Source organism: Myotis myotis, unplaced genomic scaffold (genome assembly GCF_014108235.1).
Source record: "Myotis myotis isolate mMyoMyo1 unplaced genomic scaffold, mMyoMyo1.p scaffold_m19_p_15, whole genome shotgun sequence".
Lineage (NCBI taxonomy): Eukaryota > Metazoa > Chordata > Mammalia > Chiroptera > Vespertilionidae > Myotis > Myotis myotis.
In genome coordinates, this window is record NW_023416319.1 from 40,247,541 (window position 1) to 40,267,420 (window position 19,880).

Below are 19,880 nucleotides of genomic sequence, written 5' to 3' on the forward strand. Positions count from 1 at the left end.
GCAGTGCATTTAATGAGGGAAATGCGATGGGCTGATGCAGAGTAGTTCTCTTTAAGGAGAGGGTGGTAGAATCTGCAGCACCAGCAGCAATTTTGTGTTTTTGAAGTGATGATTAGCAAACATTCAGCTGTCTTTTTTGGGGGGCGGAGGGGTCTGGTCTTTAACTCATCCAATCCGAAAGTGCAAGTTGAAAGTCGCTGCCTTTGGTGACCAGAGGCTCCTCTTTCGTGGGGGAAACAGTTGCTCCCTTGTGTGCAGGAGATAAACAGATTGACTGATCTTTGCCTCGCTTTTTTGAACACAAGGAAAGTTGTTCCGGACAAAGCAAGTTGTCAGGACCTATATGCCTCCAGAAGTATTTGCTTCTGCCACACAAAACGTGTCTGCTTTGGATGCTTTCACTTCTGCAGGCATTTTAAAAAGCACCTTTATGGGTTAAAATGAAATCATACCATCGAGTACCAGTGGGAATCTAGCAGTTGCTGTCCTGACGGTGGACCCTGTCGACACGTGTTGAATGGGTGGGACAGTGACCTGAGGGGAAGCATCCTGGGTTTACAGCCTCAGAGCCTGAGCTTCTGCTTCCTCTCCCACTTCTTTGTGCTGGGTGACCTGCAGCAGGCAGCTCCTCTCTGGACCCAATTTCCTTCTTTATAAGATAAATAATTGCTCTGCTGCTTAACCCCAAGGACGGCTCTGAGGATAGAGTAAGGGAACATACAGGAAAGAACTAGGTAAACTGTGAAGGGCTAGATCATGGAAGGAATTTTATACATAGTAATGGAACCCCACTTTTTTCCTTCCTATATAAATATTGCTTATTCATAAGCAAAAGGAAGAAAATAAGAATTACTGGCAATCCTTCCAGCATCTGAATAGATTTCCTTCTGCTCTATGTGTGTGTGTGTGTGTGTGTGTGTGTAAGGACAAACATCATTTAAAAACAAAAACAAATCAAGATCATATGGCAGCTAGTATTTTATAATTTATGTTTTCACTTAATACATCATAAACATTTTTCATAGCATTAGATATTCTCATGCGAACTCAATTTTAAGGTCTACAAAGGCTTCTACTGTCTGGCTACACCCCCCCTTACCTGTCGAAGCTGCTCTGTGGTCATAGAGGTTGTTTCTAAGTTGTTCTCTCTTGATAACACTCTTCTTCCTGCAGTGATCGGCTGGCCCTCCTCCAGGTGAGGAGGATCCTGCAGCAGCTTGGCTTGGACAGCACGTGCGAGGACAGCATCGTGGTGAAGGAGGTGTGTGGAGCTGTGTCCCGTCGGGCGGCCCAGCTCTGTGGTGCAGGCATGGCTGCCATCGTGGAGAAGAGGAGGGAAGACCAGGGGCTGGAGCACCTGAAGATCACTGTGGGCGTGGACGGCACCCTGTACAAGCTGCACCCTCAGTGAGTGCCTGAGAAGGATGGGGTGGGAGGGCGCTGAGGTCAAGAGTAGACCTGGTTGAATCTGGCAGGCAAGGTTGAGCCCTGTGGTATGGTGTGGGAGGATTTGCCATCCCCTCTGAACCCCAGCTTCCTCATCTGTAAAAGGCGGGCAGTGATAATCTCCACCTCCTAGAACTACATGAAGATTACATGGGTTATACAGGTAAAGTGCTCAGTAAATACTGGCCTCACAGGGGAGTCATTGAACTGAGCATTTTATATAACATAGAGCACTGTCTAGTATGAGCTGGTTATAATTTTCTTAGCTCAGAATAAGTGGGCAGAAGGATTAAGAGCCCTGTCAGGCAATATGAGTTTGAATCCAGTTTCTTACTCCCTGTAAAATGAGGACAAAAATCAGACCTGCCTCATGGATTGCTGTGAGGATTAAGTTAAGCGGTGGCTGTAGCAGGAATGGCTCATCACAAAACTTCCAGTGATGAAAGTTATAATTTCCATTTCATGTCGTGTTTTACATTTTGTTTTGGTGAAGAGGAAAAGTATTAACAAGCTTTCACAGATTTTCAGTCATGCTGAGGTGTATACATGAACTTATTATTGTAGTCCTTGACCCTTAGCCCTTTCTATGATGCTAATTATTCAGAATAACTGACTGGTATTGTCTCTTGGTTTTCCCTTTGGGTCACATATTTTTGTTGAGGTTCCTCCAAGCCTCTCCCTTGAACCAAGACTTGACCAAGGAACAAACCACATGATCATTTCAGTAGGTACAGACAAAGCATTTGGTAAAATTTAACACTTTTCAGGATAAAATTACTCATTAAAGTAGGAAGAAGGGAGCTTCCTCAACCTGGTATAAAAGCATCTGGGAAAGTCCACCGCTGGCATCATACTTACTGGTGAGAGGAAGAGTGGATGCTCTTCCCTTAAGATCAGCAACAAGACAAGGATGCACTCTTGCCACTGCCCTTCAGCACTGTACCTTCTCATCCTGCCTCAGGTGGCTGTGTGATTTCTGTCTCTCAGTCGAATCTTGATTCAAGGAGAGGTTTGTAAGAGTCAGTTCCAAAACATGTGGCCTCAAGGGGAAAACCAGGGGTAAGTTTAGCCAGGGCAGTAAGGCAAGAAAAAGCAGTAAAAGGGATCTGACCTCACACCATGTACAAAAATTAACTCAAAATGGATCAAAGACCTGAATTAAGATCTGAAACTATAAAACTCCTAAAAGAAAACATAGGTGTAAATCTTTGTGACCTTGGATTAGGCAATGTTTTTAAATATGACATCAAAAGAATAGGCAACAAAAGAAAGTGTAGGTAAATTGGACTCCATAAAATTAAAATATTTTATATGCCATAGGAAGTGAAAACAAAGAATGGAAGAAAATATTTGCAAATCATGTATCTGATGAGGGACTCATCTCTGGGATATATAAAGAACACTTTTTTAAAAAATATATATTTTATTGATTTTTTACAGAGAGGAAGGGAGAGGGATAGAGAGTTAGAAACATTGATGAGTGAGAAACATCGATCAGCTGCCTCCTGCACACCCCCCACTGGGGATGTGCTGCAACCAAGGTATGTGCCCTTGACCGGAATCGAACCTGGGACCCTTGAGTTCGCAGGCCGATGCTTCATCCACTGAGCCAAACCAGCTAGGGCTAAAGAACACTTAATACAACTCAACAATAAAGATAAGTAACAAGCGAACAAAGGATTTAAATAGACATCTCTCCAAGAAGATTTACAATGGCCGATAAGCACTCAGAAAGATGCCGAATACCGTTAGTCACTAGGAAAATGCAAGTCAAAACCATGAACTACCATTTCACATGCACTCAGGATGGCCATAATTAAAAAGAGTGGCAGTAACAAGTGTTGATCAGGATGTGACAAAATTGGAGCCCTAATGCCTGGCTGGTGGGGAACAGTTTGGCAATTCCTAAAAAGGATCAACATGGAGTTATACCACGTCACCCAGCAATTTCATTGCTAGGTGTACTCAAGAGAATTGAAAACGTGTTCACACACAAACTTGTTAGTGATGTTTATAGCATTATTATGCATACTAGCCAAAAGGGGAAAACAGCCCAAGTGTCCATCAGCTTCTGGGTGGGTAAACAAAATGTAGGATAGCCATACAATGAACTAATACTCATAAAAAGGAATGAAGTACTGACACGTGCTACAACTTTGACGAATCTTGAAAAAGCATCATGTTAAATGAAAGAAGCCAGACACAAAAGGCCACATATAACAGATTCCATTATATTAATGTTCATAATAGGCAGATATATAAAGATAGAAAGATTAGTGATTGCTGGGGTTAGTGTGAATCAAGAGCAACTGTTGTTGGGTATGGGTTTCCTTTTTAGGATGACAGAAATGTTCTGGGATTAGACAGTGGTGATGGTTGCGCAACTTTGGGAATACACTAAAAACCACTGAATAATTGTATATTTAAAAAAAGAAAAAGAAAGAAAGACTTGATTAAGCAGTGATTGCCAAGCCATTTTCTCCTATCTCCTGGGAAGTTTGGGACTGATTACCCTGACTGTGCCTCTGATAAAATTCCCTTCTCCTCCCACTGAACCAGCAGAGCCCCAAGGAGCTGCAGTGGTTGGCCAGAGTCACCCACTGGCTATGTGGTAGAGTTGGGCTCAGAGCCTTCTCTGGCATGCTGGCCCTCAGAGATAACTGCCACCTGTACCATTACAGTAACCCTCATCCCAGGCTTTTGGTAGACACACTTTGATTCCACAGACTGGCCTGCTAACTGACTCCCAGGATGTAAATTCTAATGGATTTAATATCTCAAATGATAGAGAGGCCAAGTATTGTGATTAAGACTGTGAGCTTTGGGGGAAAATTAATGGGAAGAGAGATGGGTGAATGGATGGATCAAACAGGGCAAGATTTTAACTTTGTTGAGACGAGGCAGAAGGTATAGAGGTACTCACTGAACTATGCTTTCAACATTTGAAAAATTTGAAAATAAAAATTGGGGGAAATTTTGAACCAAAAAAGGTGGGATTTGGAAAAAGACTGGCCTGGTCCAAATCTTAATAAATGGACTAGTTTGTACAAATTTGGACAAGTTTCTTATTTATGTAGTGACGATAGTAATAATTATTTTCGAACTACTATTGGTTACACTTTGATGTTCTGTCTGTGAAACACCTTCCTAGACTATTCTCTGGCATTAGCAGTTGCTCAGTTAAAGGTAATATTAAAGCAGCTATCTAAAAAACTGTGTAAGCTGTTCTGGATCCTTGAGAAGCAAGCTAAAAGCAACAAACTAGATGGAAATAATTTATAAATACGATGATTCCCTATGTAAGTGCTGATGATGTTCCTTTTCTTTCTCTTTTTCATAGCTTTTCTTGGATATTGCAGGAAACGGTGAAAGAACTAGCCCCTAAATGTGATGTGACGTTCATGCTGTCAGAAGATGGGAGTGGGAAGGGAGCAGCTCTGATCACTGCTGTGGCCAAGAGGCTGCAGCAGGCACAGAAGGAGAACTAGGACGGCCTCGCGGCGGGGCCCAATGTGCCTTAGATGCTGACAAGCCTTTCCTCTGGCCGATGACTTGATCAGGGACCAACAGGCAAGCTTCTGGCTGTCTTCGCCTTCGGGATGGCTGAAAGAGAACCCCAGTTTCTCGGGCATTCTTAGCATTTTGTTACTGGTTTTCAAGGGGAGTACATGAAAGCTCTATTTGGCATATTTGGGTCCAAGATGGGCCAACTTGTAAACTCAAAGCACGTGGCTGGAGAGATCCCCTTTCAGCAAAATTTTCAGTTGAGGCCTGGCCTGTCAGTTCTCTATGGCTTTGGGTCTTGTGGCTGCTGGATTTAACAGCGTATACATGATCTGCCATGTGACCTGGCTGGCTGAGCTCCCACTGGCATGCTTCGGCCATCGCTGTAGTAGACTGAGCCCTCTACTTGATCTCATCTAACTTGTCCTTAACTTGTCATGTTGACTCCAAAGACTTTAGAGTTCAGGCCCAGGATGAAGGAGGGTTGATTGCCAGGGAGCCTGTAGGAACCTTTTTTATGCTCACCAGGAGTGATGTCAGCACCGTGTAGGATTTTCTCAATACCCATGTATCCCTGGGAAGGGTGTCATTGGCGGGACCTGTTTTTCATTTTACATGTGGTTTGTGTTGCTATTGTTAATACTTGTTTTAAGAACTATTGGGTATATGAAATCCAGTAAATTAATAAAAGATATTTATTTCCCAAGAATCTTTGCACAAGGTGTTAATATTTCGCCTGGGAGGCCTACTTGGTAACTTCATGCTCTGCTGGTGGAATAAGGGGCACAGAGTCACAAGTTGCTGAAAGCATCTCTCTAGTCTAAACTTCTTACCAACAGGGGGAAATATATGGAAGATCTGCTGCAATATCTCTAACAGATTATCCAAATTTCATTTGAAGGAATACTCCCAGCGACTTTATCTCAGGATCCCACAGTCGAATGAGAGAGAGGCCCCTTGGGGAGAGAGAGGCCCGCTGGGGCTGCAACACATGAGGGAGATGAGATTCTCTGGGAAGTTTTTTTTTCATACATTCAGTCAACATTTATGGCGATACTGCTGTGGGTGGGTGCTAAATTAATCAAAATGGACTTTGTTGTATTTTAAGATTATATCTCTCTGGAGACAGTCTGTATGGATTTAATAAATTTATCTTTTTGTATTTTAAGGTTAGATCTCTCTGGGGAAATGTGTTACCTGATCATATTTTGTCTTAGTGAACCCCAAGCCTGTTGTCCTTGGTATCTTTTTGTTATCTTCCTCCAGCTCTCCCATTCCATGGGAAGACGCGCCCAGCTCCCAGTTCTGCTGGGGGTCTCTCCTTTGCCATCTGCTTAGACCGATGACCTGGCCCAGAGTCAGGTAGCTGCACCACCATGTCTCTCGCAGCCTGGTCTCTCAGCACATGTTTGGCAAAATGAGGAGGTCGCCCAGCCTTGGTCTCTTACAAGAAAAAGAAACCCCGAGGTATCCAGGCAACCTTGCGCATTCTGACTAATTGATGGCATCACAGAATCCTTGAACCGTAACGGAACCGGAACCACAGTGAGGGCAGACATCGGCTTGCTGCCTTTGGACAGGCAGCCCCTGAAACACCTGGGGCCATGGAGGACTAACTTCTCAAAGTTTGCTAGGCAAGACCACAACCACACAAGGTAAATGATCCCCAGGGGAACCCCAGACTTTTCCTCTTGGGAAGAGCATGTTTCTAGTCCGGTGGTTACTTTCTCCCTGGAATCGTTGGCTAGAAAGAGCAGATGAACATAGATTTAAGAACGACACTTTCCCAATGACTCTGCAGAAAGAGTGACCTCATTCCCATTTCTCTGTCTTCAGAAATCTTGTGTTCTCTTCTTCCCATTAGCTGAATGGGTGCTCCATGAGAATGAAGACTTGGGTCTCATTTTTTTCTGTTGTCCCCAGGGCCAACCACAGTGGCTGGTATTGAGTAGCTATTGGACAGTTCTCTAAATGAATACATGATTGATTGAATGAATGAATTATTGCTCACCTTTGAATTCTCCATTCTTTTGCCTCACCCAATGGGACTTGAGCCTTACACACAGTAGATACTCTATAAATGATGGTTCAGTGAGTGCCAATTCCTGTTGTAGGTACTAAGGACTCAAAGAAATATAAGACACCATTCCTGCTTTGTAAGAACTCAAAGCTAACAAGGGAGGAAAGACATAAATATCTACAATACAATATGGTAAAAGGAACAAGATGAATTCCTACCCATGTCCTGAGTCCTTTAGATCAGGAGCTCTCAACCTGTGCGCGCGTGCACACACACACACACACACACACACGCACCATAAACCCCTTTGACAATCGTGCAACCTATGGATCTTTTCACAGAATGTTTTTAAATGTGTAAAATACATAGGATTACAAAGGAAGCCAATGGTCATGAATTCCAGTCATTAGAATATTAAAGTAGTGATATAGCAACATATGTGCTGATTTATTAATGCATTCTATAACAAGATTTAGCAGGAAACTAATCCTATATAATAAAACCCTAATATGCAAATCAACCAAACGGTGGAATGACTGGTCACTATGAACTGACCATCAGGGGGCAGACGCTCAACATAGGAGCTGCCCCCTGGTGATCAGTGCACTCCCACAGGGGGAGCACCACTCAGCCAGAAACCGGACTTACGGCTGGCAAGTGCAGTGGTGGTGGCGGGAGCCTTTGCGGCAGCACTAAGGAGCAGCGAGCTGAGCTGTAGGGAGCAGCCAGCAGGCAGGTGGTAAGGAGCGAGGGGTCTTGGACTGCGAGAGGGCACAGGCCAGGCTGAGCCCCCCCACCCCCACCCCCAGTGCATGAATTTCGTGCACCGAGCCTCTAGTAGTAACCATAATTTTGACGTCCTGATGAGATTAAACCATTTCTGGAGATATTTTCACGGACATGAAATGTCTCTGATTTCTTCTGGGGCAAAGTCACAGCTGCTGCTGACACTATTGTTGACTACATTTATAATGAAAGGAAATACTAAATTTTAGTTAGAGGTGATTGAAAATAAAGTAACTTTTTCCCCCCAAAAGTTTAATGACTCCCCTTTGGGGAGGTTCCCCCTCCACCCCCCTGCACTTGGGGCCCAGGTTAATGATCCCTGATTGACATGTCCTAGTAGACCTGCATTTGTTTAGGGATAGCGTCTTCAGAGACTGTGCGGCATGTCCTCAGGAGAACTAAACGTGCTTCCTGAGCTTCAATGTCCTCACGTGAGAGGGGGTAAACATAGCAGCCTGGCACGGATATGTGCACTACATAAGCTGCATAGCTAGACCTGGGGATGAGCTATACGCCACTGCACATGTGTGAGGCTGTTGTGTTAGGGTTGTTGTTGTTGTTGTTGTTAGGGGTCCATCTTATCACTGGTATGAGCCACTTGAACATCAGCAGTAAGGACCTCCCAAGCCTATTGCCCAGGTATGTGGAGGGTTAATAATGGCAATTGGGGGAAATGAATTTCTCACCCCCACTTCCCTCCACCCCCACTGTCCTGATAATTCCTCTCTTGCCATTTCACAGTTGAAACTCCTGGTAAATCACAATTTGTTAGAGGAAGGAGGGGCCTTGGAAGAAGCTGGATAATCATAGAGGGATCTGGTAGCTCATATTAGAGGTGAACTAGGAGGGGCAATTAGGGGAGAAGAGATGAATTCATTTCTCGTTCAGCCATGAAAAGAATGAAGCTTGGGAGAAAGTGAAGATACTTTTAAAATCTTCATTTAAAACACACACATGTTTTTATTTATTTATTTATTTATTTATTTATTTTAATATATTTTATTGATTTTTTACAGAGAGGAAGGGAGAGAGATAGAGAGTTAGAAACATCGATGAGAGAGAAACATCGATCAGCCGCCTCCTGCACATCTCCCACTGGAGATGTGCCCGCAACCCAGGTACATGCCCTTGACCGGAATCGAACCTAGGACCCTTCAGTCCGCAGGCCGACGCTCTATCCACTGAGCCAAACCAGTTTCGGCATACACGTTTTTATTGATTTTTAGAGAGAGAGGTAGGGAAAGGGAGAGACAGAGAGAAACATCGATTGGATGCCTCCTGCATGCCCTCTGTTGGGGGTCGAGACCACAATCCAGGCATGTGCCTTGACTGGGAATCGAACTAGTGACCTTTGGGTTCATGGGACTATTCTCAACCAACTGAGCCACACCAGCTAGGGCAATTTTTATTTTTATTTTTTAATATGAGAAGGAAAGAGAGATAAGGAGAAAGGTAAGTCATTGATAACAGTTTGGGGGATTGGCCTAAAGAGCAGGGACGCACTAACAGTACAAGGGACACTTCCAGGGGGTGTCATTCACATCATAGTCTCTATGTGGCCCTGCTCCCATTGAGTCAGCTCTCTGGTAGCTAGCAGGGTCTAGGGTGGCCCTTCCCAAAGTATGTGCTAAGATTAACTGGATGTTCCCAAGTCGGCCAGTCTCTGGAGTAACTCTTCCCTTTAATTCTCAAATGAAATGGCTCCTTTCTCCATCCCACATTCTGCAGAAAGGCCCAATAGTCCAACAAATGCAGCACTCTTTCATGTACTTTGGTCTCTCCTAGGCCTTGGGCTGGGTGAGTCAGACCTTACCTGCGTTCCCAGCACTTTACCCAAGCAGGGCTTCTGCCCTGATGCTAATCCATGGGCCCTGGCCCTGAGGCCTGAGATATTCCTGCCCCTAGTGAAGGAGCAGGAAGGAAGGACTCCGGTTGTGTGCGGGGAGAGGCAGGGGCAGATCTTCAACGCTCTTCTCTAAGCAACAACATTTTTCACCTGCAAAAGCAGTCATCTCATATATTACAATTGACACACACGGACATAGCTGTTTTTACTTGAGGGAGCGGTAGTAAAAATGGAATCCTCTACACATGTTTCTGTATCTAGCTTTTTTGGCTTAACAATACATCGTGGATAAACATCATGATTTATGTCATCTTTTGTTTCTTTTTGTAGCTCCTTATAAGCTAAATAAAATCCTATTCACAAGGTATCCCAATGCTGATAAAAGGTTTGTTTTATAGTGAATTGTGAGGGACCAGGGACAGGACTGGGCACAAAAATAAATACGACAGTGGGATTAGGGCTGAGGGGGTGGAGGAAAGGAGATTGACATTTCCCAGGGGAACTGACAGGTTAGCCAGTGTGCCAGGCCACAGCCATCATCTTAGAACCACTGCACATTGGCTCTGATGCCTAAAGCACCTACTTCAGAGCACTCATTGCTCACACTCTGGCTGCCTGGATCATTTATCTTGGGTACATGTGTCTAATCTGTGTGTTTGTCTATCAGCTCTGCCCCCCACCCTCCTCCCACCACTCACCCACAGCCTTTCCCTCCTGTGCCTGGAACGCAGCAGGCAGCACTCGCTGGAGCACATGGGAAATCCCTCTCTCCTCTCAAACAGAACTAGAGCTAATGCAGCTGGTCTCAGGGGCGCAGATGCTAGTGTGTCCAGATTTCTGAGTCTGCTTGTGAGATCACGGGTACTTCTGGGGCAAAAACGGGGCTTGAAGCTTGGATCTGAACTGAGGGACAGTGTCTGGAGTTCTGCACCGAAGGGAATTGACTTGTAGATCAGCTGGGAGGTTATTGCGATAGCCCTGGTGCCCTGCGCCTCCAGGGGGCCGGAGTCCTGTGGGAGTGCATAGCTGGCATTTTTGGCTTGAGATGAGGAAGTCTCTTGCTTCCTCTGTGAAAAGGCTTGAATTCAACGGCCTGTTGTGGTAGGATGGAGTCAGTCTCTCTCTCTCTCTCTTGGTAAAAGTGAAACAGAAATTTGGCTCCAGTTGTTACAAGGTGGTGGGCAGATGAGCTCTCTGTTGGAGGAAAGCCTGTTTAGGAGCCCGTGATCACATTTTTGTCCGACATCATCAAGAGCACAGAGAAGCTGTGTTTCCCCTCAGAGGAGTGAGCTTTCCTCTCGGAGTGACGCTCCAAAGACCATCTTTACAGCAAGAGGTGGCACAGCCCCATTTCATAGTAAGTTTCTCTTGACCTTGTGCTATGGTGGATAAATTCCCTGTTCTTATTCAAGGGACGATGCCATCTCCAGACACTGGTGCCTCCCCCTTCCCCGGCCTGGGGGCCACTGATTGGTGGTGAGATGACCAGGCAGAGGGGCAGGTGCCAGTCTGGGCTTTAGTCTGGCTGTCTCCGAAATGGGCTCATTATCCCTCTGCCCTCTTCCTCCGGTGCAAAGGATGCTGGGAGAGCATGAGAACGTAAGTTCGAAAGGGAATTTACGCTGCTCTTTCATTCTCTGCCACATTTTGTTTTCTCTGAGTTGGGTCTTTGGTCAGTTGGGTCTTTTGTTCTTTGGAGTAGAAGTGTCTAGGGTTGACTTTGGTTTCTTGGCTGAAGAAGAAACTGGGTAGTGTGCAAATGCAGGTGGGCTGGGATCAGCTGTGCAGAGTGGTGAAATGAGTGCGTGCACGACCACACGGTTGGATGTGACGAGGAACTCAGAATGGCACGGATGTGTTCTGAGGGCCATTTCCTCCAGAAACTAAGTCGCTCCTGGGCTGTGAAGGAGTTGAGGTCCATGAAAATCATTGATAGTTTAAATATATAATCCAAAAATCTTCTTCCTCACCAGCCAAATCCTGAAGGCAGGATTCAATACCAACCTCAGGGGAGAGGCGTCAGTGAGCGAGGGAGGCCTGGGTCAGAGTTGGGCTCAGGTCCTGTGACCTTGCTTTAACTTCCTCCAGAACATGGACCAATCTGCACAGCCACCCTCATGTCAGCCGGCCCAGCTGAAGGGCACCCGTACTTGAAGTTTCTGTCATGTCCACCTTGCTTTAATAAAAGCATTTGTAAGTCTGCGGTCCTCTCATACTTGGGCTGGTCAGTGATTGTCTCTTCACTAAGAGCCATAGATGAGCGTGGCTGTCATCCTTGGGAGCTGGGGGGAAGGAGAGGGGTTTCTCTGTAAGAATTCAGAGAAGGAAAGCCAATGGAAGGAAGTTGGAGGGAGGCAGCTTTGGTCTCAGACATAAGCAGCCAAGAATGGAAAAGGCTGCTTTGCCCTAGCTGGTTTGGCTCAGTGGATAGAGTATTGGCCCATGGACTGAAAGGTCCCGGGTTCAATTCTGGACCAATCAATGTGTCTCTCTTGCCCACCCTCTCCTCCCCCCCGCTTTTTGGCTGTTTTGAAGAGTGAGGTACCACCTACTGGGTCTTGTCTTAGATGGGAGTGGGACTGGGATAGGATCTGCTAAGCCCTTTCCAGTTCTCAGAGGATATGCCTTAGCTCCTGGGGTCTCATCCCCTCATCCCCTGGACAATTAATCTCTGAATTGCTAAAAAGCCTTGTATTTTATCCCCCACTCCACCAAATAGCTTGTCCATTTCTCTCTGCAGCTGCAGACTCCTATCAAGAATTTTCCTCCATGTGGAGAACAGGAGAGAGAGGGAGAGAAACAGGGCTTTTTATTAAAATAATTTTTTAATCCTCACTCAAGGATATGTTTTTATTGATTTGAGAGAGAGAGAGAGAGAGAGAGAGAGAGAGAGAGAGAGAGAGATTAATTGGCCCCAACTGGGAATCAAACCTGCAACCTTGGCATGTGCCCTGACTGGGAATTGAACCTGTGATCCTCCCATTCACGGGATGATGCTCCAACCAAATGACTCGCACTGGCCAGGTCAGAACCAGGACTATTATACTTAAAAAAAATATTTTTTTATTTCAGAGAGGAAGGAAAAGGGAGAGATAGAAACATCAATGATGAGAGAGAATCATTGATTGGCTGCCTCCTGTATACCCCACATTGGGGATCGAGCCTACAACCCAGGCATGTGCCCTTGACTGGAATCGAACCTGGGACCCTTCAGTCCGCAGGCTGGAGCTCTGTCCACTGAGCCAAACCAGCTAGGGCAGGACTATTATACTTTTAATGAATGAATCTACTGACCGTAGGCATCTAGAACATTAAGCAGGTCACAAAATGCCAGAAGGGCTGTTAAACACAAAATGTTGGCTCTGTCCCAGAATTTTCAGTTTGGTGAGCCTGAGAATGGGCATTTGTAACACATTTCCAAGGAGGGCTGCTGCCCCTGGTCCAGGGACCACACTTGGAGAACCGCTGCCCTAGAGGAGGGCGACCCAGCCAGCCCACTCAGTGAGGCCAAATCTGGAAGGGGCAGATTAATAAGCATTAGAGAACATCGCCCTCCTTCTCCACTGCTTCCTCTTTCTCTTAAATTAAGGTCCATTGTCTCTGCTGAGGGGCCTCCAAAGAAAACTCTGAGCCAGACCACTGTGCCTCAGGCCCAAGTCACTTCCTCCAGGAAGCCTCCGTGAGCCCCCAGGATTAGATGTCATTCATGATCGTTACCACACACAGTTCACAGTTCGTTATCGTTAATTCATATGTTTTCTTAATTCACATCTTTCTCCCCCCGAGATGGTAAACTCCACAAGGGCAGGATTTAAGAAAGGTAGGAGAGAGGTGAGGAGGTTGGGTGGGGAATGGTGATGGGGCACCCCAGGATTGTGGGGGAACAGGGGTTTCTGCCAAAGAGAAGCACCTCGTGCCAGGAAAGGAAGGAAAGAAGGAAGGAGGGAGGTGGCCTGGGACTTTTGGCTCAAGCCTACCCCAGCTCTGTGTAGTACCAACCAGAAGTTTGCCTCCTCTATTTTATTTTTATTATTATTTTTTACCAACTTGGGCATTTCATTCCTCCACAGATTTTAAAACCTGAGTTGGTATTACTATCTCTGAGCTACTTGCTTGCTCCAAGCCTTAGCTACCACATCCATAAAATAAAGAGCTAAAGCCACAGGATGGGACAGAACCGAATTTAAAACCCAGCTCTGTTCCAGCTGCATTTCTGTGAGCACGTGGCTTAGCCTCTCTCAGCTTCGGTCCCTGGGCATAAGGGAGTAGGTTCCACTTCCTGAAGTTGGAGAGCTCTGGAGTACATCCTGGGAAGTCTTTAGCTGGGTGCCTGGCAGACATGCGGGCTCAGTGAACCTGAGCTACCATTGTCACCATCGTCTTTATTATACTCTCCACCATTGTCACCAGTCCTGTGCACCCTCCCACTCAAGGTTCTGTGAGGTCCAGCGGGACACAGAACTACATAACCATAAAGCACCATCTCAATGTCAAGGGCATCCAAGGCTCCACCCCCACCAACAAGGCTGCGTAAATACTCTGCACTGGAAACCTGAGGCCTCTGCCCGCCTTTTACAGGGTGCCGGTGCGGCTCTCCCCGTTTCAGTCCTTTGGTGGCTCTGGATATTATGACAAATGTGTCTTTTGTGTTTTTTTTCTGTTCTCAGGGCTCCAACTAACCAATAATAAAGAACTATTACTAAGAGCATTGTTCCCAAGGAAGAAAAGACCCCAAACGCCCACCCACACCTGCCTTGTGCCAAGAATCTGCAGTTGGGCTGCGAGGACAGCATATGTTGGCTTTTTGGAAAAATGAGTTTGACACCAAGTGACGAGACAGCAGAGGCGTCTCACGTCATCCCAAGGCAAGTGAGTGGGTGCGAACCACAGGGGCCTCACTCCTCCCCTGGCCAGGCCCTCCCTGGCCTTTGGCATTAGGCAGCATCCTGTCCCTCTCTGTGAAGTAAGATGAACGAAGACATAACCAAGTCTCATGATCTCGAAAGGTAGATCCTGGCGTTCAAACCCACTGACTTCTCTGATGCAGCCCAGAGAGGGACAAAGACTTTCTCAGGGTCACACAGTGGTTTGTAACGGGCCCCAAACTCACTCCAGTTAGGCTTTTTGTTTGAAGTAACTGGGATAATGTATAGTGGCTTATTTGTTTGTTTTTTAAGGCAAATGCTGTGCTGGTATCTACCACAGCCAGGTAAGTGGTAAAAGGCTCTGTCCCCTGAGTACTCAGTTGCCCATCTCTGTTAACCTGGGTGTCTGAGTCGATGCTGTGCTGGGAGGGAGAGAGTGGTACTGTGGTGGAGAGTGCAGGAGCTGGAGCCAACCTGATTTCACACTTCAGCTCTGCTACTGACCGGCTCTATGGCTGTATGACCTTGGAAAGTTACTTACCCTCTTTGAGCATCAGTTTCCTTACCTGTAAAATGGGATGCATTACGTATGAGGGATTCTTGTGAATTAACGCCTTGAGTTATTTGTAGCAGTGCCTGACAAATAATAAGCACTCAATAAATGTTAGTTATAATGACCTCCAGGCGAGTTGCTTAAGGGAAAGATGGGCAGTCAATTGCTTAGGGAGTGCACGCTCTCTGAAAAAGATGCTACACCGATACAAAGAAAGCATAGCTGGAAATGAACAAGGATTCCAGCCATTAGAGATGCAGATGAGCTGTGGGCACTTCTATTGAAACGCTGGGCTAGCAGGATCCCTACATTTAGGTAAATTACACAAGAAATGAAGCATCTATTTTGAAATTGTGTTATGGTGGTGCCTGTGCCAGCTTTTCGGGGAAGGAGAACTTGGTTTACATAGATGCTTTAGACTCTGAGGAGGGAGCTCTAGAGAGATCTGTGTGAGTCCCAGAGAGAGGGCCCAGGGTAACAGAGAGGTGGGGGATTGCCAGCTCCCAGCATGAGGTGGGGTGGGCATGCAGAGGGGAACCGAGGTGGGCCAGTGGAAATGCCACCAATTTCTATATGAACTCTAGACCAAGCAGTCTTTTTATAAAAACATTTTTAATTGATTTTTAGAGAGAGAGGAAGGGAGAGGGAGAGAGAGAAACATTAATCAGCTGCCTCATGCAGTCTCCTATTGGGGATCAAGCCTGCAACCCAGGCATGTGCTTTGACTGGAATCAAACCGGCAACCTTTCGGTGCATGGGACAATGCCCAACCAATGGAGCCACACTGGCCAGGGCAGCTATGCAGTTTTTTGACAGAAAGCAAAGTTGCTTTGAATGACCTTCGAACAGTGTTCCGAGCCAGACCCGAGGGCTCCTTATCCCCTTCACTGCTGTATCTTGGGTAACAGTAGATGGTGGGCTATGGAAGAAGGGGATGACAGCATAACTGTCTCTGTTATACACCAGATCAGCGGGACTTTAAGGAATAAATGCCGCCGAAACCGGTTTGGCTCAGTGGATAGAGCGTCGGCCTGCGGACTGAAGGGTCCCGGGTTCGATTCCGGTCGGGGGCATGTGCCTGGGTTGCGGGCACTTCCCCAGTGGGGATGTGCAGGAGGCAGCTGATCGATGTTTCTCTCTCATCGATGTTTCTGACTTTCTATCTCTCTCCCTTCCTCTCTGTAAAAAATCAATAAAATATATTAAAAAAAAAAAAAAGGAATAAATGCCAGTGGGAGAGATGTAACATTTTTTCTGTGTAAGGTGACTTTGGTGACCCAGAGCGGTTTGAACTAGACTTGGGAAGCCGCTCGGTATCAGGAAGGAAGGCAAGAACGCACGTGGACTTCGTTGATGAACGGCTTCCATACTAGTGGCCGCTGGGCTTCTGCGGGCTCTCCTTGCCAAGGGCCTGGAGTTGGGGGGCACACGGTTCACCCCACTCCAGCATTTGGGAGGCTGAGGCTGGAGGAGTGCATGACATGACACAGACTCTGGAGGAGAGGCAGCCTGTGCAGTAGAAAGAGAGCAGACTCTGGAGCCCATAACACCTGAGCCCAGGCTGTCTCCCGTGTCCTGCTGCGTGGCCTTCGGCAAGTTCCAGTGCCCCTCTCTCGGCACGTCAGCAGCCTCATCTGTAAAACAGGATCATGTTATCCCCTTTCTCATGGTTGACGAGGATCAAATGAGAAAATGTGTAAGAAACGTGATACACAGTTAGTGCTCCGGGAACGTAACTCTCTCGCCTTGTGGCATTATTAATGACTAGAGGCCTGATGCACGAAATTCATGCGAGAGTTGACCTTCCTTCCCCTGGCTGCTGGCACCGGCTTTCTTCTGGCACCCAGGACCCGGGCTTCCCTCGCAGCCCCGGCTTCATCTGGAAGGTCGTCTGGAAGGACGTCCGGTCGAATTAGCATATTATACTTTTATTATCATAGGTTATTGGGCAACAAGGTTTCTTTACTGCCCCTTCCATTCAGACCATGCTCACAGCTCCCTTGGAGGGATCCTATTAACTGTGTGTGTGTGATTCTTACAATGACCCTGTGAGGTAGACAGCGAAGTGATTGTTATCAGGTGACGCTGAGACTTAGAGGGGTTTGCATCTTCCCCCTGACCGAGTAGGTGACAGGTGGTGGACCCAGGAACTAGAGCCAGCTCTCTGACCCCTAGTTCAGGGCTTTTCTCTTTCCACAGCCTGCTATTGGAGAGCAGGGACCGACCCCCTGAAGCCCAGTTACCTGTACCAAGTACGTACTATATTGGGCTCAGCCGGGTGATTGTAAACAAGAAATACTCCACCAGGTGTCTCCTTCTCACGACTCTGAACCCGTCTGCTCACCAAATGTGTGGGGTTTCTTTTCCACACCAAGCAGTTCTGGGTGTCCTATAACTTAAGTCAATTCGGACACTGTCTCTCTGGAGATAACATCAGACCCCACAGGTTAAGGGCTCAGTCCTGCAAGACTGCCCCCCTCCCACCTCAGATGCCAATCACAAGTCCAGGTTGTCACCTGTGTTTCTGACCCACTGGCTATAGACTGGAGGTTCCTACAACTCCCTCCTTACATTTGATTAATTTGCTAGAGTGGTTCACAGACCACAGGAAAATAGTGTACTTAGTAAATTACCAGTTAATTACAAAAGCATTTAACTCAGGAACAGTCATATGGAAGAGACATGTAGGGTAAGGTATAAAAGAAAGGGTGTGGAGCTCCCATACCCTCTTCAGGTGCCCTCACCACCACCTTCACGGAGTCTGTCTGAACCTCATCCCTTTGAGTTTTTGCGAAAGCTTCATTCCATAGGCATGGTGATTAAACCATTTGCCATAGGCGATTAATTCAACCATATATTTAGCCATTAATACTACTCAGCCTTAAAAAAGCAGGAAATCTTGCTTTTTGTGACAACATGGATGAACCTTGAGTGTATTATGCTAAGTGAAGTAAGTCAGACAGGGAAAGAGAAATACCATATGATTTCACTCATACGTGGAATCTAAAAAACAATGAAAATAAAACAGAAACAAACTCATAGATACAGAGAACATATTGGTGGTTACCAGAGGGAGAGGGGAATGGGGGACCAAATGGGTGAAGGGGGTCAATTGTATGGTAATGGACGGTAATTAGACTTTTGGTGGTAATCACTTTGTAGTGCATACAATGTTGGACTATAATGTTGTACACCTGAAACTGATATAATGTTTTATATCAAATGTACCTAAAAGGAAGAAAGAAGGAATAGCAATACACTCCTTTCACCTTTATCACTCCAGAACTGGAGTTATTTGAGGACCAAATAATAATAATAATACTATAATGCATATAAATATATAACAATGATAATATAATAATATTTATCATGACAAAAGATTCTCCCATTGCTCTGATCACTTAGGAAATCACAAGGATCTGAGGAGCTGTGGTCCAGGAGATACAGTTCAAAATACAGTTCTCCACTCTTCTCCACCCACAATGCACTATACTTGTTCTTTAAGTATTACACGCTCTGCAAGGGCAGAAATCATGTCCACCTTCTCCACCATGGTGGTCCTAACATCCAGTACGGAGACTGGCATGTGGTTGGGGGCAAAAAAATACTTGTTGAATGGACATTTATATAATTTCTCCTTTGAGAATTACAGAGGTGTTTTTTCATGTTTTATAAAGGGGCCTGATATCATCTCACTTGGGCTTCTCAGGGTTAAAATCATTTCTTGCCCAATCAATTGATAAGTATAGATAAAACAAAACAAAGCAGCTGTCTTAATAATCATTATAATAGTCATTTATTTAGTATTTACTGTTGCCACTTTTTAAGAACTTGCTGTGTGCCAGCTCTTAATCTGTGGCACCCATCAGAAGTGTTCTCAGACTCTACTCAACCTTCAGGTTCAAAGACGGCCACAGGCCACACTTGGCTCCAGTCTGCAAGGCTCTAAGACAGGAACCACAGTTTGGTACTGGGTCATGTCAAGTGCTCTTTATCTGCGCAACAGTCCATACACAGAGCAGCTCAGCTGGACGGAGACCAGACCTCACGGGGCAGGTGCAGGATTCCTCTTGGCTTAAAAGCCTTCTGCCCCACAAGGGCCAAATGCTCTCGTAACAGTTCCATAGGGACATCTTTAAGGGTCTTTGCAGGAGATAAGAAGAGAGCCACCTCACACAGGGAAACCCAAAGCTATGGCCTCCCACCTAGTGTTTATAGTTCTTTCTACACACAAGCAATCTACCAACCATAGATTATTTTTATCATAAGAAATACTGCTCAGTAATATATTTGACATGCCACCATTATCAACTAACTAGGGGAAAAGAACTAGAGAGTTAACCCAAGGCCAAATTTAATGCAAAAGGGGAAATGATAATTACTTCTTACCTATCATGACCCCCATTTTGCATATAATAAAACATAGGCTCAGAGAAATTCATCAGGTGTCAGAATGAGGATTAGAACTCAGGGCCCAGGCTGCATGGCTATTTTAATTGTTAGCTTATCCAGCATAACTAGGAGAACATCTTTTCATAAAAACAAAGTTCATTCATAAATTACAAAGCACAATTGTAGTATTATGTTTAGATCACATTCTGCTTTGGACTCTGCCAGCTGTTGGCATTTCATTAGCACAGGTTGATGGAGCCTGTCACCTTCACCAGTGCCTGTAGAGCAAGCTAATAGAGGAGATGGAACAAAACTGGGAAGGCTTTACATGCTCAGTCAGGTCCCCCGCCCCCCAAACCTTTTGGTCATGCATACTATCAGTATAATATTTTTGCAAACACACTCCTCATTACTATTTTGAGATTATATATATACATTTATGATGTGTGTTTATTGCCACTTTGTTAT

At 45.7% G+C, this 19,880-nt stretch overlaps 1 protein-coding gene across 1 annotated transcript in view; it reads left to right on the forward strand.

Annotated features, from left to right (window-relative positions):
- The window catches only part of HKDC1 (hexokinase domain containing 1), a 39,234-nt gene extending 33,575 nt beyond the window's left edge, over positions 1-5,659 (forward strand). Inside the window, exons 17-18 of the mRNA XM_036336944.1 lie at positions 1,174-1,407; positions 4,787-5,659. Of these exons, the coding sequence (XP_036192837.1) occupies positions 1,174-1,407; positions 4,787-4,934 (382 nt within the window). The 3' untranslated portion in view covers positions 4,935-5,659. The remainder of the gene's footprint in view (positions 1-1,173; positions 1,408-4,786) is intronic.
- Positions 5,660-19,880: the final 14,221 nt, after the last annotated feature.